Genomic DNA, 24,938 nt, shown 5'->3' on the forward strand with positions numbered 1-24,938 from the left:
ATGAGTTTTCAAAAAAAAAATATATATATACACACACACCTGAATTATGATCAATATTCATAATAATGTTATATTTGGTCATTCTGATCTAGCTATGGTTATAATTTACGTTCGAACGTCTATTAAATAATCATGAATTTTGCTTTTACATTTAAAAAATGACTTCTTTAGTAACGCAAATTCTACAGGTTTTGTAAGAAAGTGCAAATAGTATTGAAGAGCCTCCCAACCTTCAAAATCTGACACAAAGGAAGAAATTCTACAGGTTCATGTCCTTTTTGTTTTGGTCTGTCTCTGATTGTAAAATGTAGGAAGAAATTTTAGGTTCATGTCTTTATTTTGATTTTATGTTGTTTTGTTTTATAGTAGAATTGTAGTGAAACTCCAGCAATTATTCTTTTTAAGCTATTCTAGCAGATGTTAAGCTTATTCTTTGACATACATGATGTTAAGTCTTTTGGAAAGCAAAAAATCAAAATTTGATGATTTCTGATGCATTCATTCATCTTATGCATTTAATTGTAGGAAAAAGAAACTGGATATCTAATTATTTCAAGAAACAACAAAGGATCCTTGAAGGTTGTTTGGGTATGCTCTCTTCTAAACACACAGCAAATATATGGTTAGAAACATGAGAGAGTTTGAATGTTAATGTTTTGATTAGAAATTAGTGTTTTTTTTTTCATTTATTTTTGTAGATAAGCTTTGGTGATCAAATTTGTTTAGAAATCTGTAACTGTAAACAAATTTAATTAGGACTCTAGAACCATTATTTTATAAATAGTTTTTGTGATGATGTTTATTCTATTTTTTAATATATATATTTTCTGTGTACCAAACCAATTCATGGCTGTTCAATTTATAATTCTTTGTACATTTGTGTTGTTCCTTCCCTGCAACAAATTTAAAATAGCAGCTTTCAATGAATACCAAACAGCAACAGATTTAATTCTTTGTACATTCGTTTGCTGTTTTAAAGCAGATTTCATTCTTAATTTTTGTTCTTCCATTCACTTTTATTTAGATTTAATATTCCTGCTTAATTTCTACTTTTTTATTGCCTTTCTCTTCAGTCTTTTCCTCCATTCGAATCAAGGTTAAAGGTATGGTATTCGTTTGCCTCTGTACTAAATTTCTGAATTTTTTTTTAGTATAGGGTTAACTATTTGTCTATGTACATAAATAATATATATATATATATATAAAATCCTATCGTAATTATTTATATATAAAAAAAGATTTACATCAAAATTAAAAACCTAAAAGAGGCAGTGTAATTTCTCAAAAAAGGCCTGAGCATCTAACACTGAAAGCACAGTTGGTATCAAGGCCAATTTGTGCAATTAATTGTAGCCTAATTCACTAGGGAAGCTACCTAAATAGTGTGTGCTAGGTTGGATAATCGATTGATTGGTGTTATTGTTGCTTTCATATGCCTATTATATCTATAGCTGAATTCATAGATAGCTTATCTTCTTCCATTAAGAATTTTCCAATTTTGTTATTACAACTTGAGCTATGTATTTTTTGCTTGCTTATAGAAAAGGATATAAGTGCAATTTATGAAAGTTAGAATAACATTTTGTTATCATTTGTCTTTATTAAATGAAGATAGAAGAAAATTTGTTATATATATATTTTAGTTTTTCATAGATACGTGTTTGTATATGAGTTTGTTTAATTTTATATTTCTGTCTAATTTATTGGTCTCTGTGAGCAAGATGGTTTTCCCTTTTTGGTGACTTTCATTAGCTTTACTTACACTAAGTGTTGTTTGTATTCCTGTTAATCAAATAGTTCGATGAAAATGATAGATATAAGTGCAATTTATAAAAGTTAGAATAACAGTTTCTTATCATTTTTCTTTATTAAATGAAGATAGAAGAAAATTTGTTATATATTTTTGAGTTTTCATAGATACATGTTGGAAATGAGTTTGTTTAATTTTATATTTCTATCTAATTTATTGGTTATTGTGATGTTTCTAGCAAAATGGTTTTCCTTTTTTGGTAATTTTTATTGGCTTTACTTACACTAAGTGATGTGTAACATTGGTTACACATTTTTGGATTGGATGTTAGTTTTAGGATGTTGATTATAATGACAGAATTTTGTATAACCTTATACACATTCTTATGCAGTGACCACATGGCACTTTTTAAAGCCTTTGAAGGATAGAAGGATGCAAACCATAATGAAAGGAGTCCTGTCACTTTGCAAATGACAAAGGATATGAGAATGCAATTTGTAGATCTATTTAGCATTGACTTTGTAAACAAATTGATGAGTGCTAATGTAAGTTCTATAAGATTTTCAAATTTTAAAGCATTTGATTTGCTAAAATCTTATAGTTACTAAAAACTTTTCCGTGCATCGCACGGGTTAGCGACTAGTTTATATCTATTTCACAAAACAACATTCTTAATAAAAAATATTTAGAGTTAGTTTTATATAACCCTTTTTTATGGACTTATTTTATTTGAATGACAAATTGAGTAAATGTATGATTATTCATAAGAAAAATGAAAAATGAGGATTTAAAAATTGTATATTAATAAATAAATTAAATAAATAAAAGTTCAAAAGGAAAAAATTAGGAAAGAAAAAGATAGGAAGGATGGTGATATACCTAAGTCCACACTTTAACCCTCACAAATGCTAAGGGTAGATGGATCAACTTGAGTGGAACTGTGGACCATAGAATTACTTTAATATGTTAATAATAAATGGTTATGTTTACATATATGTTTATGTTAAACATTATGTTTACACTAAAAAGAGAATAAACAATAATAAAGTTCAAATTTCTAGATTTATAATTGAAACCCAAAAACTTACACAACTACCCACCTAGTCTTCAATCCCTCCAAGGTCATCTTGGTGGTATAAAGAATTAAAATTCATGAAAAACCTAACAACAAGATACAAATGAATCTACAGAGAGATAAAGAACAAAGTGAAGAGGATATCAATTTTACCTCTAAGCAGTCAAGTTTGTGAAGAAAGTAAGTGTAAAGAAATTTCGGACAATGCCGCCGCCACCATCACTTAGATATCCACAAAATTTCAAATATGTCCAAAATTATTAAAATGAGTCCAGAAATGGAGTAAATAACAAATGATGGAAATAGCTTCGATGATCCTATTTTCACACGATTGTGATTGACAAGGTCATAGGAACGACCAGTCAAATAATTGTGTAATTTATTAGTTGTGATCGACAAGATCATAGGTACGACCGGTTAGAAAATTTTGTAATTGGATTACTTTCTTTAATGCCTTTGTAGTAACTCCAAGGAGCACAACAAATGTCTCCCTATATCTAATAATACACAAAACAACATTCACAATGTTAGTACCCACAGTATGCTAATGAGATTGATAAAAATAATAAATAAATAAAAAGTCATACCATCCAATCTTGGGGATTTTGAAAGACACAATTAACGAAGAGCTATATGGACCCTCCTTAAAGGTTGGAATAAACATCAAGACAAAATATAAACTTGGAAGATGATTCATCGTCTTAACATAGTTAATATTGTTGCCGACATAATTTTCATTTTCAAAAATATAACAGTAGTCAATATATACTTATTCGTATTTTTTTCCTCAATTTTTTCTTTGAAAATTTTCATTTACATGATTATTTCTAAAAGAAAAATCATTGCGTGAACTATGGTTCGTGCATAAAAGTTTCTATTATTTCTTGTGTTAAGTGCATAGTATAATTCAAAAGAATGTGTTCAAATTCACTAAACATAATAGTCATTAATTACTTCCATTTTTTTAATTGAGAAGGAATTACTTCCTCATATCAGTAACACATAATTACGTTTAAATATACTTTTATGTTGAAAAGTATGTTTTAAATTTAATAGAGGTTAAACAATTATAAATTATAAGTTGTTGTCACCATCTCTTGGATATCTACAATGCTCTTCTTTTAGGCTTAGTTCTTACCTATAGTCGCATTCAAAAAGATTTTGGAATACAATTGAAGTCACCTTATGAGTCATTTTGATCATTGTAATTACAAAAAGGAATGATAGATAAAAATATTCTCGCATGACAACCAAATAACAAAGACAACAACTGTAACATATATTGTTTTCTACTGAAATTTGATGTCCCACTTTTTTTTATTATATGTACTGCTATGCAAATAAAGATTTATATTAAGTTATTAACATTTGCCTATATTTCGTTGGGAAACGAAAAAGGTTTATATGCTCGTCCTTACTTAGGATCCTATAAACCTATGTCCCAACTCGTCTAATAATTAGTGTCGAGGTTAGGTTTATTATCTATCCCCAAATCCCAATTAGGGTTTATCTATATTATAATTTAAAAAATTTTCTTTTTGTGTGCAATAGAATAAACTTAGGTTCAATGGCCATTTTGCACATGATAGATCTAAGGCTTCTAAGCCCACTATTCAAAAAAAAAAAAAACATAATTTGATAGGGAATGGTTTAAATTCAAAATCACCTACAAAGATATTAGAGGATAAACAAACTTATACTTTATTCAAAAACTTAAATAATAAAAAAGTGTGAATGAAAAATTTTAACCACTATTTTTAACATATACATTCGCATTGGATCAAGACTCAAGACCTAGCAACTGGTTATATAATGATCATATGAAAATAAAACCTATTATTCCAACCATAATCTCTACGCGTCTACCACAGAGATTTTTACATGCTCTACTTTCAAATATAGCAAATTGATGACATTATTTATAACACATAAACACCCCCTTAAATTAATATTATTTATAGTTAAAAATATATGGCCTGAAAAATCATCAAAATTTGATAGCACACTCTTTCTAAATATGAATGAATTATATTTCTGTCTAAAATAGGCGAAAGTCATGGATTTTACAACCTCAACTAGCATGTTCTAAAGAGTTTAATTTTGTGAAAATTTTACAACCTCAACCTCTCCATTTTGCAATGCCTTAAGTCCATTAGTTTTGTCATTTGATTTGGGTGAAAAGGTTTTTCGCGTGATACCGGTGCCAAATGCGCGCTATATATTCAGCACAAGTGATGACAAGTGATGATCTCTTTTTCTTTTTCTTTTTCTTTTTTAAATATAGGTAGAGGAATTCTACCATCATTCTAAAGTATATTAAGCAAATGAAATGAGTAAATCTACTATGGATTTTATTTTATAATTTGTTGAGATGCTAACCTGTGGCTGTGATTAGTAAATAAAAATACAAGAATAACAGTGAATCTATGTTTTCACCGATCATAACTTGTCCAAAATAAAAGTAAGAGATCCATTACACACACATTTATATGGAGAGAGAGAGAGAGAGAGAGAGAGAGAGAGAGAGAGAGAGAGAGAGAGAGAGAGAGAGAGAGAGAGAGAGAGAGATAAAAAAGATTAATGCAAATATAGTTAAATAGTATATATACTAACACATTTAGGGCAGAGTAGAAAGATGGGACGAGATGAGCAAAACTTGTTTGATATATATATTTTTTTTTGTGATCTTGGTCTCTTACAAGTTACAACCTACAAGTCTTCACCACTTTATATGATAAAACCTTTCTCTTGTTTTAATAATGGTTTACCTAATTTATATCTATTTAAGAAAACCACAGTCCAATTAAAAATATTTAGGTTTGTTCGATATAACCCTTTTTATAGGTTTATTTTAATTGAGTGAAAAATTCTGTAAAATGTACAGTTGTACTTTAAAAAAAATGGGGATTAAAAGACTGGATATTAAGAATTAATTTCAATAAGTAAAAATTCAATGAGTTCTAGTTAGCTCACCTAGTAAAATTTATTGTCATCGAATAAGATATTTGAGTTCAATTCCCACCTATATCAAATACCAATTACTGTCTAAAAGCAAAGCTAAGCAATTGGACTATGAACGACACAAAGAATGGAGAGTTAGAGAAAATGGAAAAACTTAGAGAAAGAAAAGTAAGAAAAGCCATTGATCTGAGAAAATTACTAATTGATCTGATTGATATGTAACTGATTATTATAGGATTCTAATATACACATAACCATAAGAATTTTAAGATCAATTATTGTATACTAGCTGTTAGAGCAGTTATCATAGAGTAGATGTCATAAATTCGAGGTTTTATTGCATTTATGAAAAAAATCTATAAGTAAGTATTTTAAGACTAACGACGTCACATTAATTTTTCTTTTCCTTAATTTATTAAATTAGGAAGTATGCATGGTAGGGAAGTGAAATTTCTTAATAACCTTCTTGGCAGATAATAGGAAGAAAAGACAAGTGTTTCGTGGGTTGAAAACTTGAAAACATGTGTACTTCATGATCAATGGATTGGAGATTGGAAGATTTTGAAATTTTGTGCTATAAGTTCAAGTGTTCAACCTTCCTTTGATATTGGAAGAGAAATTATGGAAATGTGCTTGTACGTGTTTCATTTCATATATTGGATTCTTCAACCAAAATGCGTAGATGAGTCAATTACATATTGAAGAGACAATAATAAGACTGGAAATGTGAGGATGAAAGAGAAGGGGGTTTCTGTACCTTTGTATTAGAATCCTATTTCTCGGTAAAACAAGCTTTATCATTACTTAGGAATTCACAAGTCTATTACAACGTAAATTAGCCTTATCAAAAGCTAATATATCATCCACCACAGACGGTGGGTTACAAAAAGTAAATTAGAATCCTATTTCATTTTTATGTTTGTTTTTTCTCAAAAAAATAATAACAATAAAAGAAATTTTCATATATACAGGTAAAAATTTATTAAATTCCACTACAACCACTTAATGGTCTAAATTGTGCCATGTGGCATCATCTTGTGTGCACATCACAAAGACACAAATCTGTCTTGCACTCTTGCTGCCATAAATCTTACCATATATATATATATATATATATAAACTCACAATCACAAACCATTGCAACTAACGTTTTAAATTTGATTGGGTAGATCTAAGTGTTTTATAATCAATGGGGTTATTCCCATGGTTGGAAAATAAAATAGGATGTAAAATCCAAGAAAAGCTATATGAAGCTCTTGAAATCCAAGAAAAGCTATATGAACCTCCTTAAGAGCTGGAATAAGCATCCAAACAAATTATAAAATTGGAAGAATATAATCCATCTTATTAGCATAGTCAATTTACACTTATTCGTATTTTTTTCCATAAACTTTTTCTTTGAAAATCTTCATTTACATGATCTTCTCTAAAATAAAATCATTGCGAGAACTTTAATTCAAGCGTTAAAGTTTCTAGTAATTATAGTGTTAAGTGCATAGTATAGTAGAAAAGAATATGTGTTCAAATGAATTGAACATAAGCCATTAATTATTTTCATATATAAATAACAAATTGTTATGTTTAACTATATTGTTATGTTATTATGGGAATAGTGGTGGAAAAAACTTTTGAATACATTAGGGAAATTGAAAAGGAGGGGCATAAGGGTTTTTCACTATTTTTTTTTTTTTTGCCCTTTCTTCTCCCTCATATCCCACAACTTACCAAAACCTAGAAGACCTTAAGCTTTCTTCCGATATTATCTCTCTAGATATTCTATCTGCTTCTATGATTAGTGAAGTCACTATTGATATCTTTACTATGTTAGGTAATTTTTTTTTACGATAAACATAGTCATGCGTCTTCGACGCTCTCTCCCAATCCTCTTCTATGTTTTTTAGTATTTGTCATTTTTGTCTTTTTATTTATTAGGCCCCTAATTGTTTTTGTTTCTACTACTCGTCTTCTTTTACAAATAGATCTGTAATGATTATATTGGTCCTCGTGTCAGTTGGTGTTTGTAACTCTTTGATGAGCGACATTTTGACTGATAATAGTGTTATTATTACTTTAATCCTGGGAATTGCTATTCCTAGGATACCGAGTATATCTATGGTTATCAATCAAATTGACGATTTTATTAAAATTTTCCTTTTTATATATACATAAGTTTCAATATAAATATATTTTGTATCGACTTAAAAGAAAAAAAAAAAAAAAAAACAATTTTAAGTGCTATTTTAATTATTGTAGTATATAGCATCCCGCTACTTTCTTCTCTCCTAATATTCAAAAAGTTCGGATTGCTTTCGTGGAAACAGGCTTGAGCAACTGCACTCATATTGACTTTACCCGGAGCAATAGAAATTCCAGTCTTTGCTGTCAACAAACATAAACAGGTATAAAAGTCATTTTAGTTTTTTATTTTTGTTTATTTACTCAATTTCTTGTTTTGATTATTTCTTTTATTGTAGGTATTAATTGAGGATGTGTTTTCTCTGCTGATTCTATTTGTCTTGTTCAGTAATGGAATGGAACTTTTCATATAGATTTTTTATGAAAAATTCTGGTGCCACAAACTAGTGCACAACTTTGCCCACAACTTGCCACATGAGTGAGTTGTGGGTAAAGTTGTGCACTAGTTTGTGGCACCAGAACTTCTTATTTTTTATACATCCCAGGACAGCGTCGTAGGCTATACTACATAAAAAAAAAATAAAAAAATAAAAAATAAAAAACTATATTGTTATGTTAAACATTATGTTTTAAAATTCAATGGGAGATTAAAAAATAATATCAAATTTTTTTAGAGCACATAGAACCCCGACGACAAGAAGAAGAATATCATAATAAAGAAGAAGAAGAAGATGGTGATGACGACGAGGAAGAAGACTCAATGATAAGATTCTTTGAGTCTCACACTTCATCTTCAACCCCAGACCTACAATGTGAATTCAAACTCTCACTCCAAAAGAATTGCCACTCCACATGGCACCTAGCTTCTAATACTAATGCCAAAACCGAAATCAATATTGAAAACGTGGTTTTTGAGGAAAAACAACAACTAGGTCATGTAGAGAAGTCAAATTTGAGGCCATTGCTTGAGAGAGTTGTGGGTGAGAATGAGCAAGACTTAGGTACAATACTTAGGTGCTATTCCTTATGTTCCCCTTTAAGATTCTACTATAAGGATTTTTTCTCATGAAAATGAAGTGTATTTTTTAGTTAAGTAGCCACATGACTAAATGTTAAGAGGGGAACCTAAAGAACAGCACCTAATAAGGTACTATACCTAAGTTTTGTCCTATGAGAATTGCGAAGGACTTGCCTAAAAATCTGACTATGGGATAGGAATTGGGTGGTTATGAGAAAAAGGTCACTGAAAAACATTGTGTGGAGATCTTGGTTTGACCAGTGATGAATATCTTGTAAATATGAAAAAATATCTTAAAATGAAACGAGTTACAGAAACATTTTCTTACCTGTTGATTCGTAAACACCACGTTACCTATATGGTTGTAAAATCCCCTCTTTGTAAAATCATTTTTTTTCTATTTCTCCTGAGATTGTTTAGTCATACCTTCCATTGGCAAAATATTGGCAAAACTCTTGATTTTTTTTTTTTTATAATTATTATTTAATATTTTTGTGCGTTAGTACTTGTTACAAGCTAATGTGTGCATGTGTGTGTGTGTATATGAGATAGGTTCAAGTTACACCTTATTTACACCATAGATTTCTAAGAGATCTAACGGTTGAAAAAACATCATTAAATTTTATTACTTTTTACCTTATTAATAGTATTACCTAATTAATACTAACATTCTCTCTCTCCTTATTTATTATTGCTTTCAAAATATCAATTTTATTTAAAAGAATACTATACATACATGGCAAATCATTGCATACTTTAATTTAAGAGACCAAATAAACTAAAAAATACACAAAGGACAAGATAAGCCCACTCTCAGATTCCTTAGCCCAGAAATTTTTTTCATATAAATTAGAATAATACTTTTTTTTTGCTCAACAAAATAAAACTACTCTTAATTAATTAATTAATTAACCCTATTAGGTGGCACTTTCATCACCATTACCATAACAATTTACTTTATATGGAGGAACAAAGCATGAGCAGAGATAATAATTTTTCACTATTGTTACATTTGCAATTTAAAAACTTTTAAAAAGCAGCCGATTACTTTTGTGTTTAATACTTCAATCATATACATAATTGTATAAGTTTTATTTCAAATAATTTAATTTCATCATTAAATATCTATTTAATTTTTCTTTTAGGATGAATCATTTGAAAAGCAAGTTGTTGAAAATGGCATGTGCCCTTCAATCAAGTGAAAAATATTAAATAAGGAGAGAGAAAAATGTGTCAAGTTATAACATTTAATGATATTTTTTTTAATCATTAGATCTTTTAGAAATCTACAGTATAAAAAATGTGTAACTCTACAGTATAAAAATCTACAGTCGGTGTTTTATGATCTATGGGGTTATCTCCATGGTTGAAATAAAAAAAAGGATATAAAATCCAAGAGCCATATAAACCTCCTTAGGAGCTGGAATAACCATCTAGACAAATAATATTAGTCAATTTACAACTAATTGTAGTTTTTTTCATCAACCTTTTCTTTGAAAATTTTCATTTATATGATGTTTTGTATTACTTTGTCAATCGTTTTATAGAGTAGAAGAAAGACTTATAGAAGAAGATCCAGAGCGGGGTTTTATACATCGTTTCAAATGAAAATCAGTGACCATCCCTGTTGGTAGGTCTGGGGGGTCATGTCCGATCTCCATCAGAGCATACTTGTATATCTCCTGATTGCACAAAACCTTCATGAAATTGGCAACCAAAGGCTCAAGTTTGCAGTGTGTGACTGCAACTCCTAGCTGCCGAAGTGCAAGACCTCCATGTCTCACTTCAATTCCATCATCTCAAGAACTTCAATTCAAGCGTTAAATTAAAAGTTTCTAGTACTATTAGTGTTAAGTGCATGGTATAGTTGAAAAGAATATGTGTTCAAATGATCTGAACATAAATCTATTTAGTTTCATATATAAATAACACATGTTTTTAATTTTCTGCTGAACTATAATTAGAACATGGTTATGTTTAAATAAATTGTTATGTTAAACATTAAGTTTTAAATTCAATGGACATTAAAAGACAATAATATATATATATATATATATATATTTTTTTTTTTTGGAGCACACAAAACCCCAATGACAAGAAGAAGAATATCATAATAAAGAAAAATAAAAAGAAGAAGAAAAAGTATTGCTAGCTCTATACTATAAGTAATTGATGCGGTCGCCTAAGGCTCTAAATAGAAAAGAAAAAAAAAGGCACAAATTTTAATCTAATTAAGCCCAAATATTTGCCAATAAATAAAATAATTTTTTTATCAAATGAAAAAACAAGAAAAAAGAAAGATAGAGAAATGTTTTTTTATACAATTTTGTGGGAGGAGATTTTTCCAACCCACAAGCAGTTTGTTCACTCTGGGGCCAAAGGACCCGCATGGCTTTGTTTCTTTAAGCGACATGCGCAGTTTTTGAGACTTGCTCCCACATCGAAGAAAGATGCGCCCTACTCATGCCTTATAAGCTTTAGCTGAAGGCAAGAGTATATCACTACAACACATGTGTTTATAAGGCAAAGGTACACCCTTCCTTAGGCCAAGTGCTTATATGGCAAGGGTGGGAGGTTTTTCACCCTGATGTGGGATTGAGCAAATCCGTGCAGGTGGGAGCAAGGGTCGACCTTGCCCATCCCAAAGCGAACAATATTTAATTGGGGAAAGATTTGTTCCTCCCACAAAAAGGACCGAGAATGAAGTTGAAGGGTCGCAACATTGGTTGCAGCACAGGCCCAAGGAAGAAAGCCGCCCGAGGAAGGGAAGAAGAACTTGTGAGAGCTTGATGCTCATTTGTTTCTTAATACAAACCTTATATTTCCCTGCACTTGTCCTCAAGCAAAGCCCCCTATTATTGTTCGTTTCCTTCTCTTACAAATTTTATTGATTTGGACCAAGGTTGAATTGCACAACCCGCTATCTAAGTGGGCTTGGGCTACTAAATTTTCTGGTCCTTACAAATTTTTACAACAAATCCTAAGTAGCAAGTTGTTACAGGCTATTATTGATTTCAAACAAAAAATAAAAACAAAAAATTCAGTAATGGGTTCAAATTAGAACCAGCAACAAAATATTGTTGATGTAACACTTTCAAAAAAAAAAAAAAAAAAAAGAAATACCCAAAAAATTCACAACATTTTTCACAATAGTTAAGTTGGCAAACTTTTACAAATTTCACTTAGGTCCACCACTAACATTACTCTTTTACTTACCACTATCAATCTACTACATTAATAAGTGTGAAAATTTTGTTAAATTTTTTGTGTTTATAGACTTTCTATAAAAATAAATAAAAAAATAAAAAAATCTACGTAATTCATGTTAATTAGTAATAATTTTGCATATAAAACAATTGATGAAAATGCAAATTGTCATATTTTTCTCCCTTAATATTTAGTCTTTTATATTTATTCAGTGCCTAAATGTACTCATTATTCTTATATTTTGATTTAAGATGCAAATGGAGGCATTAAGTGCAAAACGTAGCTAATTTGGCGATTTTGGACAGATTTGACATTGCTTCGTAATCTGGGCATAACTCTCTCATCCAAATTTCGATTGAGATGATTTAAGATGCTATGGAACACCAAGACAAAGTTCTACAACTTTCATGTTTTGAGTTTTGAGAGATACGGGCTGCATCAAGGTTGAAATCGGGCTTGAAGTTGCTGCACCTGCACTACTGACATTTTGGAATGTTCCTTTGCTTGAAATTCTAATACGTATATCTGATGTGGTTTATTTTTGGAAGCCTCCAGATCTAGTGCTCGAAATATCCAGAAAAACACTACTTTCCTAGTTGTATTAGGACTTTGTTTTATTTTTAATATTTTTCCTTAATTAGTTAGATTTGGATATTATTGTTAAGAATATTTTTAGGAGATTTTGTAGGCTTGGGAAAGGGGGAATTAACGTGTAAAAGGGGGAGAAGAAATCAGAATTAGACACACAAGCCTCTCTCTCCGCTCTTCTCTAATTTTTTCCTTTGAGTTTTCATCATGGCCTTGCGTGGCTAAACTTTTATACTTGGTCGAAGGAAACTGAAGCCTTGGAATCAATAAAACAGTGAGATCTAATTTGTTTTTATTATTTGATTTATGCTTTGAATATCGGATGCTCTTCTGTACCTATTTTCATGATTGTCTCATTTAATTAGTAGGGGCCTACTAGTTTATTATTTTCTTTGAAAATTTTCGTTTACATGGTATTTTCTATAAGAAAAATCATTGCATAAACTATGGTTCATGAGTAAAAATTTCTAGTGTTAAGTGCGTAGTATAGTTCAAAAGAATATGTGTTCAATTGCACCGAACATAATACTTATTAATTACTTCCGTTTTTTTAATAAGGATTACTTCCACACTTTAATAACACATGATTATGTTTAAATATATTTTTATATTAAATATTACGGTTATTATGGTTTTTTAAATATAAGATATATATTCTATTCTAATTTAATCTAAATATAAATATATATATATATATATCCTATATTTACAAAAGTAAAACAAAGAAAATAAATATTTTTTTATTTGTTATTGATAATTTTAATTCCATTTTTACACTCGCTTAATGCTTTGTACATTGTGTATGTACGGGGGTGTCAAATGTTATGACTTGGCTCAGTGATAGGAATTTTCGTATCATTTTTTACATGATAATTGATTAGAATCGATCGATTCGAATAATGGCTTTTTAACAAATATGTTATGCGATCTGCACCGTCAATATGATTTTACTTATTGCCGTGACCGTTGGTTGATGAGTTCACATGAGTAACTTTTTTTTATTCAAAAGAAGAAAGAAAAAGAAAAAAAAAAAAAAAAGGTTTCTTTGAAATGTTGGGCAAAACAAAAACAATAGAGAGGGGGTCTGGGTCTATGGCTATGGGCCACAATTGGTCAGACTATATACTAATTGGTCAGGTCTGGTAGACTGGTACCCCTGTGATCATAGACCATTATTAATACTGCTAGTCATCATTCCAAATGGGCCCCCCAGATTCTCCTTGTTCATCGAATTTCCATATCAGTCCCCACCTCCACAGAACATAATTAACCTTTCACAAGGGTGTAAAGGTAATTTCATTAGGTAGGTAGCATCATAAATTCACAGTTTTCAAATACTTTAGGGGAAAAAAATTAACAAAATGATGAGATGATGACATAACCTGTTATAGTGGGCCCAACCCTAAGATAGGTACATGATGTGGTGGTCCGGGTCGGACCAGGGATCGGGTTCTTTAACTGTTAGTTCAGTGGGGTCCATCCATAACTTAGGACTTAGGTTTACGTGGCCGTAGAGTCCGGGTTCTATAATCTTGATGATCATATTGATAGTAGAGTTTATAAAAACAAAACAAAAATTTGACAAAATATGGTAGAGTGAATGGCAGGTTATAAAATAATATTAATAGTAAGTTTAGCTAAAAATGAGTGAAAATTTGTCAATTTAACTGTTATAAAAAATTGTTATGATTTATAATTTTTTGTTAAAATATAAAACTTATCTTTAAGTTTCATTATAATTCATTTTAGTCTAGTTCTTTTCAACGTTCTAAATTTTAAGTTTATTTAATTGAAGACTTTTAGTTAATTCATGTTAGTTTTTTTTTAAAATAAAATAAAAAATACTGTTCAATCATTAATTGGATTGTTATTTAATTTAAAATTTTTGAAGAAAAAAAAGAGACAATCAGCCATGATATATAATGAAAATTAATGAAAATACTTTAATTAAATAAATATAAAACTTAAAGAATTAAAATAAAATTAGAAAATTAAAATAAATTCGGGTAAAAGTGTAAATTTTGATTTTAAATTTTTTATTTTTTGGATGTGTATATACACTTTATACTGTTGATGAAGTTGATGATGCCATGATGGTACTTCACCTAAAAAAAAAAAAGAAGAAGATGATGATGGTACAGATGAGCTGAGCTATACAGAAATGGTCCGTGAACTTTCTCAGTTCTAATAACTCTCCCATTTTAGTAAGAAACGAGTGGGCCCCGACTAGGCCACTAACCCAACGATACCTTTAATTAAAATAAAATAAAAACTCAATGTTACTATATGGCTTTGGTGACTTGGGTCGTTTATTATTGGTGCTTATTCGGCTTGTTGTACATGGCTACCAAAAGTTACCCTAGTTAAGTTGTGTTGGTTGGATTAATGGGTCTCTCGGCTTGGCTTACAAGTTTCAACTAGTTGTATTTTATTTTCCTTTTAAAAGCCAAAGAAGATAATTTTATAGTTTTTTCATGCCAACGGACAAAGTTTATTCTTAACCCATTAGATGAATTTAAAAATATTATATGATAATTCATAAACTCATACACGTGTATTATTTAAATAAGCTAAATGAGTCGTTAACTGAGTTATCTAACAAAAGATATACTTTAACAATTTTATGAATCCTGACTGGTAAACTTTTTTATACATCCGAATTATCAAAGACTATAAAAAAGCAACTTTCAAAAGTGAAACAAAATGAACTATAAAATGTTTTGTTTGGTTACATCCTCTCCTTGTTACTTAGATTGTGAGTTGCTTTGTTTGCTTCTTTGAAACTGTGCTCTAGCCTGTAATCTTGAAAAGCTTAGAGCATAAACTTGCAGTCTATTACAAAAATCTAAGTTAGTTTGTTAATATTACTAGTACTATCAGCATAATGTTAATCACTACTTCTTAAACTTCCAATTTGATGTTGAACAAATAGTACAAACTTTTCTTGAGTAGAGAGGCTGTTTGAAGTTTGCACGTAAGAAATTCAAGAAGTAATAGAAATCATATGAGCCAATGATAGAATCGTATGAAAATTGGTGACTTGAAGTAAATGCAAGGTTCAAAACTTGTGCCTTTGGCCATGACATATGCCACTTTTTGAGCAAATTCCTTCGTTTACGCCCTAAATTAATCGTTTTTGCTATTTATAATAATTTTCTTCTCATTATAAATTTTAATTTAAATAAGAACAAAACTTAGATACAGTACCTTAGGTTCTATTCCTTAAGTTCCCATCTTAGAATTTAGCAATGTGGCTACTTAATTAAAAAATACACTTCCATCCCATGAGAAAAAATCCACATGGCAAAATCTTAAGAGGAAATTTAAGGAACAATACCTAAATACTGTACCTAAGTTTTGCCCTTTAAATAAAGTCTGAATAATATCTGGGATGTCTCCTAAAGACTTTTAGGATTTGATTTTGCAATTTTTTCAATTATGCATATTTTGGTGATTTTCAAGCCTAATTTTGTGCCTAACACAAATTAGGGATTTTAGTGTCTCCTAGTTGCCTTTGGAATGAAGTTGGTAGCCTTAGGGTTTCTTTTCCTATTTAAGAATATTGTAACCTCCAAGACAATTAAATTTTGACTTAATAAAATTTCAAAGAGTTTTCTCTATTATTTTTTCTAGTGGATTTTGGAAGTTCTCCTTATTGATTCAAGCAACCCCTTGCCTTGCATATGGATTTAATGGTTATTATCTTGAAGTAAATGTGTTTGGCTTCTTGTGGCTTTCTGCTTGCGTCACAATTTCATAATAACTATTTCAATTTCAAGTTCTTTAGCAATCGTTAGTTTGTCTCTCAGCCATAAAATAGTTAAAACTCATTGCCATACCGATAAAGTCATAAAACGTGAAAATTGCCATATCTAAGTGCCTTCGTCATCTAGGATAAGCCCTCCTCCACCCACTATCCATAGGTTTTGGATTAAAAGCTCTTCATTTGCGTGAAGTAACCTTGAACCAACCCAAAGGGTGGTTTCATCCATTTTGACGTGGATTTTGTATGTGTATTTTGTGGGGGGAGGGTGGCACTAAAAGAAAATAGATCGAATAACTCTGGTGGAGACACTCCTCATGCAGGTTACAGGTAGTGCTTGGAAGGTTACATTATTAATTTCTATGAAACTAGTAAGACCATAGACTAAAAAGTACACGCCCATGGTAAGTTTAGTTCTTAAAATGTGAGTAGCTATCATAGTCATAGAGCTAGGAAAGAAGATTCCAATTCTAAATGACTCTAGGCTTTTGACTAATTTCATAAATGCAAGGCAAAAAAAAGAAAAGAAAAAAGAAAGATTGAATCAATTCGCAAATGATTAAAAAAGAAGATTTTAGGATCTCAAGATTGGAAACATAATAAAATGTGAAGAATGTTGAATGGTATTGCATGAAATTCGACCATTCAAGATTGACGAGATTATGTACATACGTGGAATCTAATGTCACCAGTAATACCGTTTGCTTGATTGAGAAAATGATTTGCTCGAGCGTGCTCAGGTTGCACTTCTTGAAATAGCTTCAACTTTAACTTATTCTTTAGTAGAAGACAAATTAAGTATTACAACCCAATTTCATATTACATTGTATACTATTATTGCCAATCTAAATCATCTATAACTTCATAACAAAGCACATAGTATATTAATAGTGACATTCCAAATGATCTTTTAAGATACAGTCAAACTTAGGTCCAGTGTCCAATAGTACTAAACCTATTGAGATGATGATATGTATCCCTTTTAAATACGTATCACCATCTGATTGGGTCCAGTGCACAAGTCCTTTAAGATATATAGACCAGCATGTGTTACAGCATGCAATTTGGTCCATAGGCCATTAGCAAACTTATTGTACCAAATGCATGAGAGAGAGAGAGAGAGAGAGAGAGAGAGAGAGAGAGAGAGAGAGAGAGAGAGAGAGAGAGAGAGAGAGAGAGAGAGAGAGAGAGATAATGAAAAGATCCCTAGTTCATTAGAAAAGATCCCTAATTCATTAGATGATAGAAAATATATTAAAAATAAATTAAACTGTAATTTATATATATATATATATATCTATATCTATATATATTAGAACATGAAAGAAAAAAAAAATTATTGATTTGGTCTAATTTGTAATATTATTCATTTAATTAATACATCCCTAAGACATGGCATTCAATAAGAATGAAGCAAAAATTATTTGAAGAGAAATGCTACATAAACACAAGTGAGAGAATAAACATGACACTTTTTTCTTGATAGAACATGACAATAATTAAAATGTTAAACTTATATAGCCAACCCCTGTTCCTTCATGAAAATATAAAATAATTGTACAGTATCACAATTGGTCAGACTATACCAATAGGAGTAAAAATCTATGATCTAACCAAATTCCAAAATCCATTAACCTAATTGTCTTTCTAATTAACTAACTCATAAATATGTCATTTTGTTATTATAAGAATGGTCGATCATAATGATATAGAAGTATCAACTTCCAAACTAAATTATGAAGGAATCAGGAGTTATTTGAAGGGAATTCGATGTTTAACAAAATAATAACACCCAAACTTCAAATTTGTTAGAGTTAGCTTAGCTATGGCTCAATACATTAGTCAAGATCAATCACATGTATTCTTTTTTAGCCCTTATATTCTACTTGAAATCATATTATTTTTTACCTCCTTCATTGACATTTTTTTTTTTCACTACTACTAATATTAATTTCTGTCTTCCTTTACATGTTTTCGCTCCCTTAATTTGATTCAACTTTTTTTTCATTGGTGCATCAATTGCTCTTCTTTGAATATAACCAAACTATCTCAAATGACTTTCTCATATTTTCATTAACAGAGACTATTCCTATCTTTAGGAAAATTTCCTTATTTAAATTTTATCTTTTTGTATATTTCCACCATATTATATACAAATAAATAAATATAGAAACATAACTTGTCAATATGTTGTATAATTAGTTAATTACTAATTTAAATGGTACATTTCTAACCAATCCTCCTTACTTATAAGTTATACAATCATTCACAAGAGCATCTAGAAACAATCATTTTGTAAGAGTATAATAATAGTACGTAACGGACTAAGGGTTGGTTATAATATTTTTGTAATATAAAAACATCAACTGCCACACTAATGAAGGAATAAAAAAAGAGGTTGAATTGGAGTTTGAGATGTTCTATACAAATATAGTAAAGAACTAATAGAAAGACACAAGTTTTTAAGTTATTCTATAATCACTAATTGGAAATGGTAGATTTGCAACCAATTCTCTTCACTACTTACACAAGCATTCCTATCGGTATATAGAAATATTCATTGAAGAGAATGACTTCAAATATATTAAATTGAATACAAAGAGAAATTGGTTGTTAGATAATTCATGCCAAAACCCCCAATTCGAACCACCACCAATCTCTAACTTCTAAATAATGCATTGGAAAACATAAACTATATATAGCACTTATACATGATTGAACAATATATGTCATTTCTCTACGTTTCTAAAGATTCTCACTGTCAAATAAATATTCAGTATATATAACCCCAGATCTACCTAAAGCATATCTTCTTTAAAGAACAAGATTCTTCAATTGGGTTTTCTGTTGTTGAGATGTTATACGGGTAGGTGGCCTCCACGCCCGGCCAGTACACACTCGAGGTATCATTTGTTTTTTCTTATACATATTCGAGATATTAATATTAATTATTGGAATGAATGAGTTAAATGATGAGCTTATGGCTAAAAATAAAAAGATAAAAAAGTTTAAAGTTTATACCTTGTTTTAGATTAGGTCTTAAATTTTTAATTATATCAATTCAATATGAAGCCTTAAGCCATCTCCGTTACTCTAGATGGAATGAAATATAGAAACATGATAAATTGTTGATAATAATTTGTGATTCTTTTAGGTAACCACTTTTGATTTTTTGACATTGAAAATTTATTGTTTTACTTTCTCATTCTAAGTAAAACTACCTTTTTTCATAAACAAAACTTTGTCTCTTTACCTTCTTTGTTTAGTGGTTGCTAAATTGATTTATGAACAAGCTGTAATTGGAATGCGAAGTTTGATCAATGATTTTCAACTATGAATTTTTCAATGCTTAGAAAAATTAATAACATAGATGGACATAAACGTTAAATTGAAAAGATTTCATAAGTTTGAGATTTAAATTGACAAAATTAAAAACCTAAAGCCTACTTTGAAATATAAATTCTGGGCCTTTTTTTATATTGATGGCGTTGAAAATTGTCCTTCCTTAAATGACTAACCAGATCATAGGATTACGAGATATGTTCCTTGATTCGCGTCCAAAAGAGACTTGAGATCCGTAAATCACGCCACCAACCTCCAGTCATGGCTATAACTCCCATGATGCTAGAAACGGCAAGATTTATGAAGAAATGGAAGTATTCTAAAAGTTATATTAACATCTTATTTCCGCCCGTCACAGATAGGAGATAAAATTACCCTATCTATTGCTTTTACCTATCAATATGAGAAATGCGACTTACTTAAGTGTTAGAGAAACTTAAGTCGATATCACACCTATAACTCCTAAGTAGTTTGATTCACTTTGAGTGGGCAATCATGACCATAAGCCCTAATGCCAAAAATGACAAGAATTATGAAAGTTAAATTAAAATCGTATCTCTGCTAATCATAAATAGGAAAGAGAGAAATTTCTCTAATAGTAAAAATGACTAATTTTACTATTAGAGAAATTAAGGCCAAACATCTGTCATCTGTGTGATTTAGGACCTGTTTGATAATGTTATTTTAGTAACGTTATTTAAGTATTGTGAAAATACGTATAAATTTAAACAACGAAAACTGTTGTTTAAACAACATAACCAAATATGCCTCTAATTTATTTTGGACTGTTTTTGTATAGGTACCTTGTTGTTTCTCTCCACGTAATCATTTATACCCCATCCTAGATAATCTCTAAAATAAAAAAAAGAAGTAAACATTGACATAGCTAAATTTTTTTTAAAAATAAAATAAAATGCTCCAAGCTATGAAGCTGAGCCAAAAATAAAAGAACTAAGCTAAGCTAAGCTAACCCATTGGTAAAAGAGTAGAGATTGATTAAGCTCTGTACGGTACGCCAGACTCGTCAGCCTTCGACTGTGCGCTTTTCATTTTTTTTTTTTTTTAAGAAATATTCGCACGTCCATTGATGCTGAGAGATGGAGATAGCTGATCCATCAAATATATACTTCCACTCTCTCTCTCTAGTGAGAGAGGAGAGAGTAATTCTTGGCTAAAAAAACGACGTGAAGAAACTGCCATTAGGCCCATTACTGGACAGGATCGGGTGGTTTTATCAAACCCACTGATTCCCATGCACACGCGTCTTTAAAATCACTCACAACTACCCCTCTCTCTCTCTCTCTCTCACAGAGAAACCCACCTCTCTCTTTCTCTCTCTGACTCTCTCTCACTCAGTGTCTCTTTCCTCTCTGCAAAACCATGGCGATTTTTCAGGACTGGATGATGGAAAACTGAGTTAGTGGCAAATAAAGCACAGTAAAAGGACAGCCCACTAAGGAAAAAAAGAGAGGGAGAGGGGGAATAGTCACCCTTCAAATTTTTTTTATCCTTCTTTGGCTTTTCATGCTGGGTTTTTATTTTTAAGGTTTGGTTGGTTTAATTTTCACTCTTTAAACTGGTTTTACACCCTGTGAAAATTTTGGTTTTTTTTTTTATTAAGGACCTTGTATATTTTGATTTTCTGATATAGAAACTAAAATTTTCTGTAGTAGTCACAAAATACAAAAGGGAAAAAAAAAAAGAGGGACAGAAAGAAAAGCAAAAGAGCCATTAAAAGGAACAAAATTACAAATCCTCTTCTTTGTTATGCTGTGTCTAGTACTAGTGCATGCACATCTGATCATGACTGGTGAGAGTTTCTTTGCATGTCGGTTGTGAGAGAGAGAGAAGCTGAGCAAAATAGAAAGAGAGGAAGTTATTGTAAAAGAGCGAGAAAGTCGGGGAAAAAGTTACCACCTTTTCCATTAATCCTTCTTTTTCTTGGGTTTCTCAAGTCTTCAGAAAATGGAGGTCACAGAAGTTTATTAGCAGTGCAGAGACAGAGAGGCAGAGACTGGGTTTTTCGATTCATGGAGTCCCTTTTTGGTTTTCTGGTTTCTGGGTTTCTTCAGAATGGTGGATTTGACTGTACTAAAACCACTCTTTACTCCAATATTCTTTAATATATAGGAAAAATCTTAACTTTCTTCAGGTGAGTCACAACAGTACTATAACTCTTTTCTCTAATTAATATTCCTTTTTCTTTCTCTCAGTTCTAATTTTGGGTCTTTTTTTCACTGCAGTGTGGCTATAAGATTTGGAGCTATGCTTAGAAAAAGATCAAGAGCAACAACAAGTAGTAGTTGTAGTAATCAATCTCTAATGGCAGACACTAACTCTCTCCAATCTCCAACGGACAAATACAGGAAACCCACTACCTCTCTCTTAACTTCTCCGAGGTTTTTCACAAATTCCGCTCCAAAATCTTTGCCTGAATACGAGGTTGTTATGAGTCCAACTTCCATACTCGATAGCAAGCCATTCTCTGGTTTCAGAAACCCCTTTAGGTCTGAAACAAGCACACCCAGAACCCCAGAACCTGAAACTAAACGCCATTGGGACAATTTAGACCCCAAGGGTCTTGGCTTGGCCATTGTTGATTCTCTCAATGAAGAAACATCTGATCCAAAACCATCCAAACCTGACAGCCGAATGGTTCTTTTTGGTTCTCAGCTTAAGATTCAGATCCCTACTCTGGCAAACTGTGTTCATTCTCCAACTGAATCTCCCAAATCCCCTGCTGATTTTGGAATCAAGACTAGGAATTCTCAACTGGGTTCTTTCTCTTCTGGCTTTTCTCAGTCACCAGTGAAGAATTCAGCATTCGGGTCTGCGAATTCGGGCATGGAGACTCCGAATTCTTTACGGGTTTTCACTGGCTGTCTCTCTGCTAGTGAAATGGAGCTCTCAGAAGACTATACTTGTGTGATATCCCATGGTCCTAACCCAAAAACCATTCATATTTTTGAGGATTGCATTGTTGAGAGCTGTTGTGGTGTTGTTGGGTTCTCTGGTCCAAGAAAAGAAAGTGGGTTTTTCACTGGCCAGTCTTCTAGCTATCCTTCTGATAGTTTTCTCAGCTTCTGTTACTCTTGCAAGAAGAATCTTGGTCAGGGAAAGGACATCTACATGTACAGGTTGGTCCGATTTTTTTCTTTTTATTTGGGATTAGATACTTTTCTATTCATCCATGTGCATTTGTGAAAGTTACTAACTTTTTTTTTTTCTTAAAGGGAATGTTTTGGAACATTTATTCTTATTCTGATAGGATAGTGGCATAATTTTACTATGCGACTGATCTTGATTTGGATTTGTTAATCGCAGCCTTGTTTATGTTCATTCAAATTTCTAATCTGTTTTATCACATGTTAGATACTAGTGAAAGCGAGCTAGCTGGTGTTTTTCTTTTATGAATTGATAGAAACACAATCTAGCAAGCGAGTTTTGGAGAATCTAATTGATCTTATTCTCATTTCAGAGGTGAGAAAGCCTTCTGTAGCAGCGATTGTCGCTCCCAGCACATGCTTTTGGAGGAGGAGGGAATGGATAAATTGGAACCATAATCCTGATTCACCAATAATTTTGCTTAGTGTTCAAAGAAGCATAAAAAGAAAATGCCAAACTTCACTAGGGTAAATCTTTGTATCATTGGTACTCCAAAATCACAGACAAGGATGGTACTTGAATTTCCTAGAAAATTGTGAACCTGTTTTGGTATTTTCTCACTTATTATTTTTTCTCTTTGTTTGCTTTTACCTCTACTTTTTAATACTCCTCCTGTTAAAAGGAGGGCTTGAAAGGTTTAGATATTGTAGAGTTAATTTTGTTGAATTGATAAATAGGTGACGCTGTTGGGTTTGTCCGCAGTTTTTTGTCTTTTCCATAGTTTGTGATGATGATGATGATGATGATGATGATGATGATAATGATGTATGACTAAAGCACAAATTACTTTTGTTTATCTTATACTAATCATCTAATAATTAAGCACACGGGACCAGTGACCTCATTTGAAGTTTATTAGATGCTTTTCTTTTCTCATGTCCTCATTCTCTACACATCTCCAATAATCAATGCCTCTACCCCTCTTTTTTTATGAATAAAATAAAATAATCAATGCCCATTCTGTCAAGCTTTGAGCAGATTACATTAATCTAGTGAGTTCCATTAATTTATACTACAGGGAGTTGAGAATGACTCTTTCAAGGAAATGGTATAGACCGTATAGTGACCATTTCGAGGGAATAATTCTGTGTATTTTGAATATCTTTTTTTATCTCAACAAAAAATATAAAGTACACACTTCAAATATATATATAAAGTACAACTGCAGATGTGAAACCAAGTTCCCAGTCTTACACAGGGACAGTATTGTCTGGCTCGTTTGAAACAGAGATAATGATCTTTCCATCTATTTGCTATGCTAAAAGTATTTATATTTTAAAAGATCAAGATGTAAGTGGTAGTGTGGGACTAAACAAAAAGCATCTCCCTAGTCCCTAGTCGTTTATCAAAAAGAACCTACTTAATTTAATTGGATTTAGCTAAAATATTTCAAATGTATTTTCATCAAAACTAATTAATTTTTTTTTAACTAAACTACTTAATTTAATTAGATTTTGTTACAAAAAAGAAGATGAGTTCTAATTAAAAGCTTAAAATTGTTTATTTAATTTTATTTCTGACTGCTCATTCAATTTAAATTAATATAGTTTAACACGATATGTGATTTTAAAAATCAAATTAAAAAATATATTTTAGAAGAATGATCTAGAATAGCGCAGGCTTTCTGAAACTTAGGAGCAAAATTGCAAAAAGTCAACAATAATTGACTTATATTTTATATTATCTTCATATATAAATATAGATGGAAGTTGAAATTATTATTTGAAAATATTTCACTTTAAATCTATAATATCACAAATATTTTTGTTTAAGAAAAAAATCAAATCCTCATATATTGTTAAATTTATACTAGTAAATGTTCTTCAACAGTTCAACTCCCTTGCTTTTAAATCCTCAAATCCGAACACAATCTTGGTATGATAATTTTAGCAAATGATTTAGTACTCGGGAACAATATTTCATCATTTGACAA

The 24,938-nt window shown here is 30.7% G+C and overlaps 1 protein-coding gene and 1 long non-coding RNA gene across 2 annotated transcripts; both read left to right on the top strand.

Moving 5' to 3' along the window:
- The first annotated feature begins 445 nt into the window (after positions 1 to 445).
- On the top strand, positions 446 to 2,225 carry LOC115994363. The gene is made up of 3 exons (XR_004093202.1): positions 446 to 588; positions 1,074 to 1,103; positions 2,142 to 2,225. It is a non-coding gene; the product is annotated as an uncharacterized LOC115994363 (long non-coding RNA).
- Positions 2,226 to 21,011: 18,786 nt separating this feature from the next.
- On the top strand, positions 21,012 to 23,717 carry LOC115995412 (FCS-Like Zinc finger 8). Its single transcript, XM_031119965.1, has 3 exons — positions 21,012 to 21,992; positions 22,084 to 22,977; positions 23,319 to 23,717. Exons 2-3 carry the CDS (start codon positions 22,106 to 22,108, stop codon positions 23,401 to 23,403), a joined length of 957 nt encoding a protein of 318 aa, XP_030975825.1. The 5' UTR covers positions 21,012 to 21,992; positions 22,084 to 22,105; the 3' UTR covers positions 23,404 to 23,717.
- The last annotated feature ends 1,221 nt before the right edge of the window (positions 23,718 to 24,938 follow it).

Source organism: Quercus lobata, chromosome 6, assembly GCF_001633185.2.
Source record: "Quercus lobata isolate SW786 chromosome 6, ValleyOak3.0 Primary Assembly, whole genome shotgun sequence".
NCBI lineage: Eukaryota > Viridiplantae > Streptophyta > Magnoliopsida > Fagales > Fagaceae > Quercus > Quercus lobata.

Excerpts from the sequence above, each read along its gene's own strand:
- LOC115995412 (XM_031119965.1), top strand. The coding sequence starts at position 22,106 with ATGCTTAGAAAAAGATCAAGAGCAACAACAAGTAGTAGTTGTAGTAAT. Across the intron at positions 22,978-23,318 it reads AAGGACATCTACATGTACAG|AGGTGAGAAAGCCTTCTGTA; the intron begins GTTGGTCCGATT and ends TTCTCATTTCAG.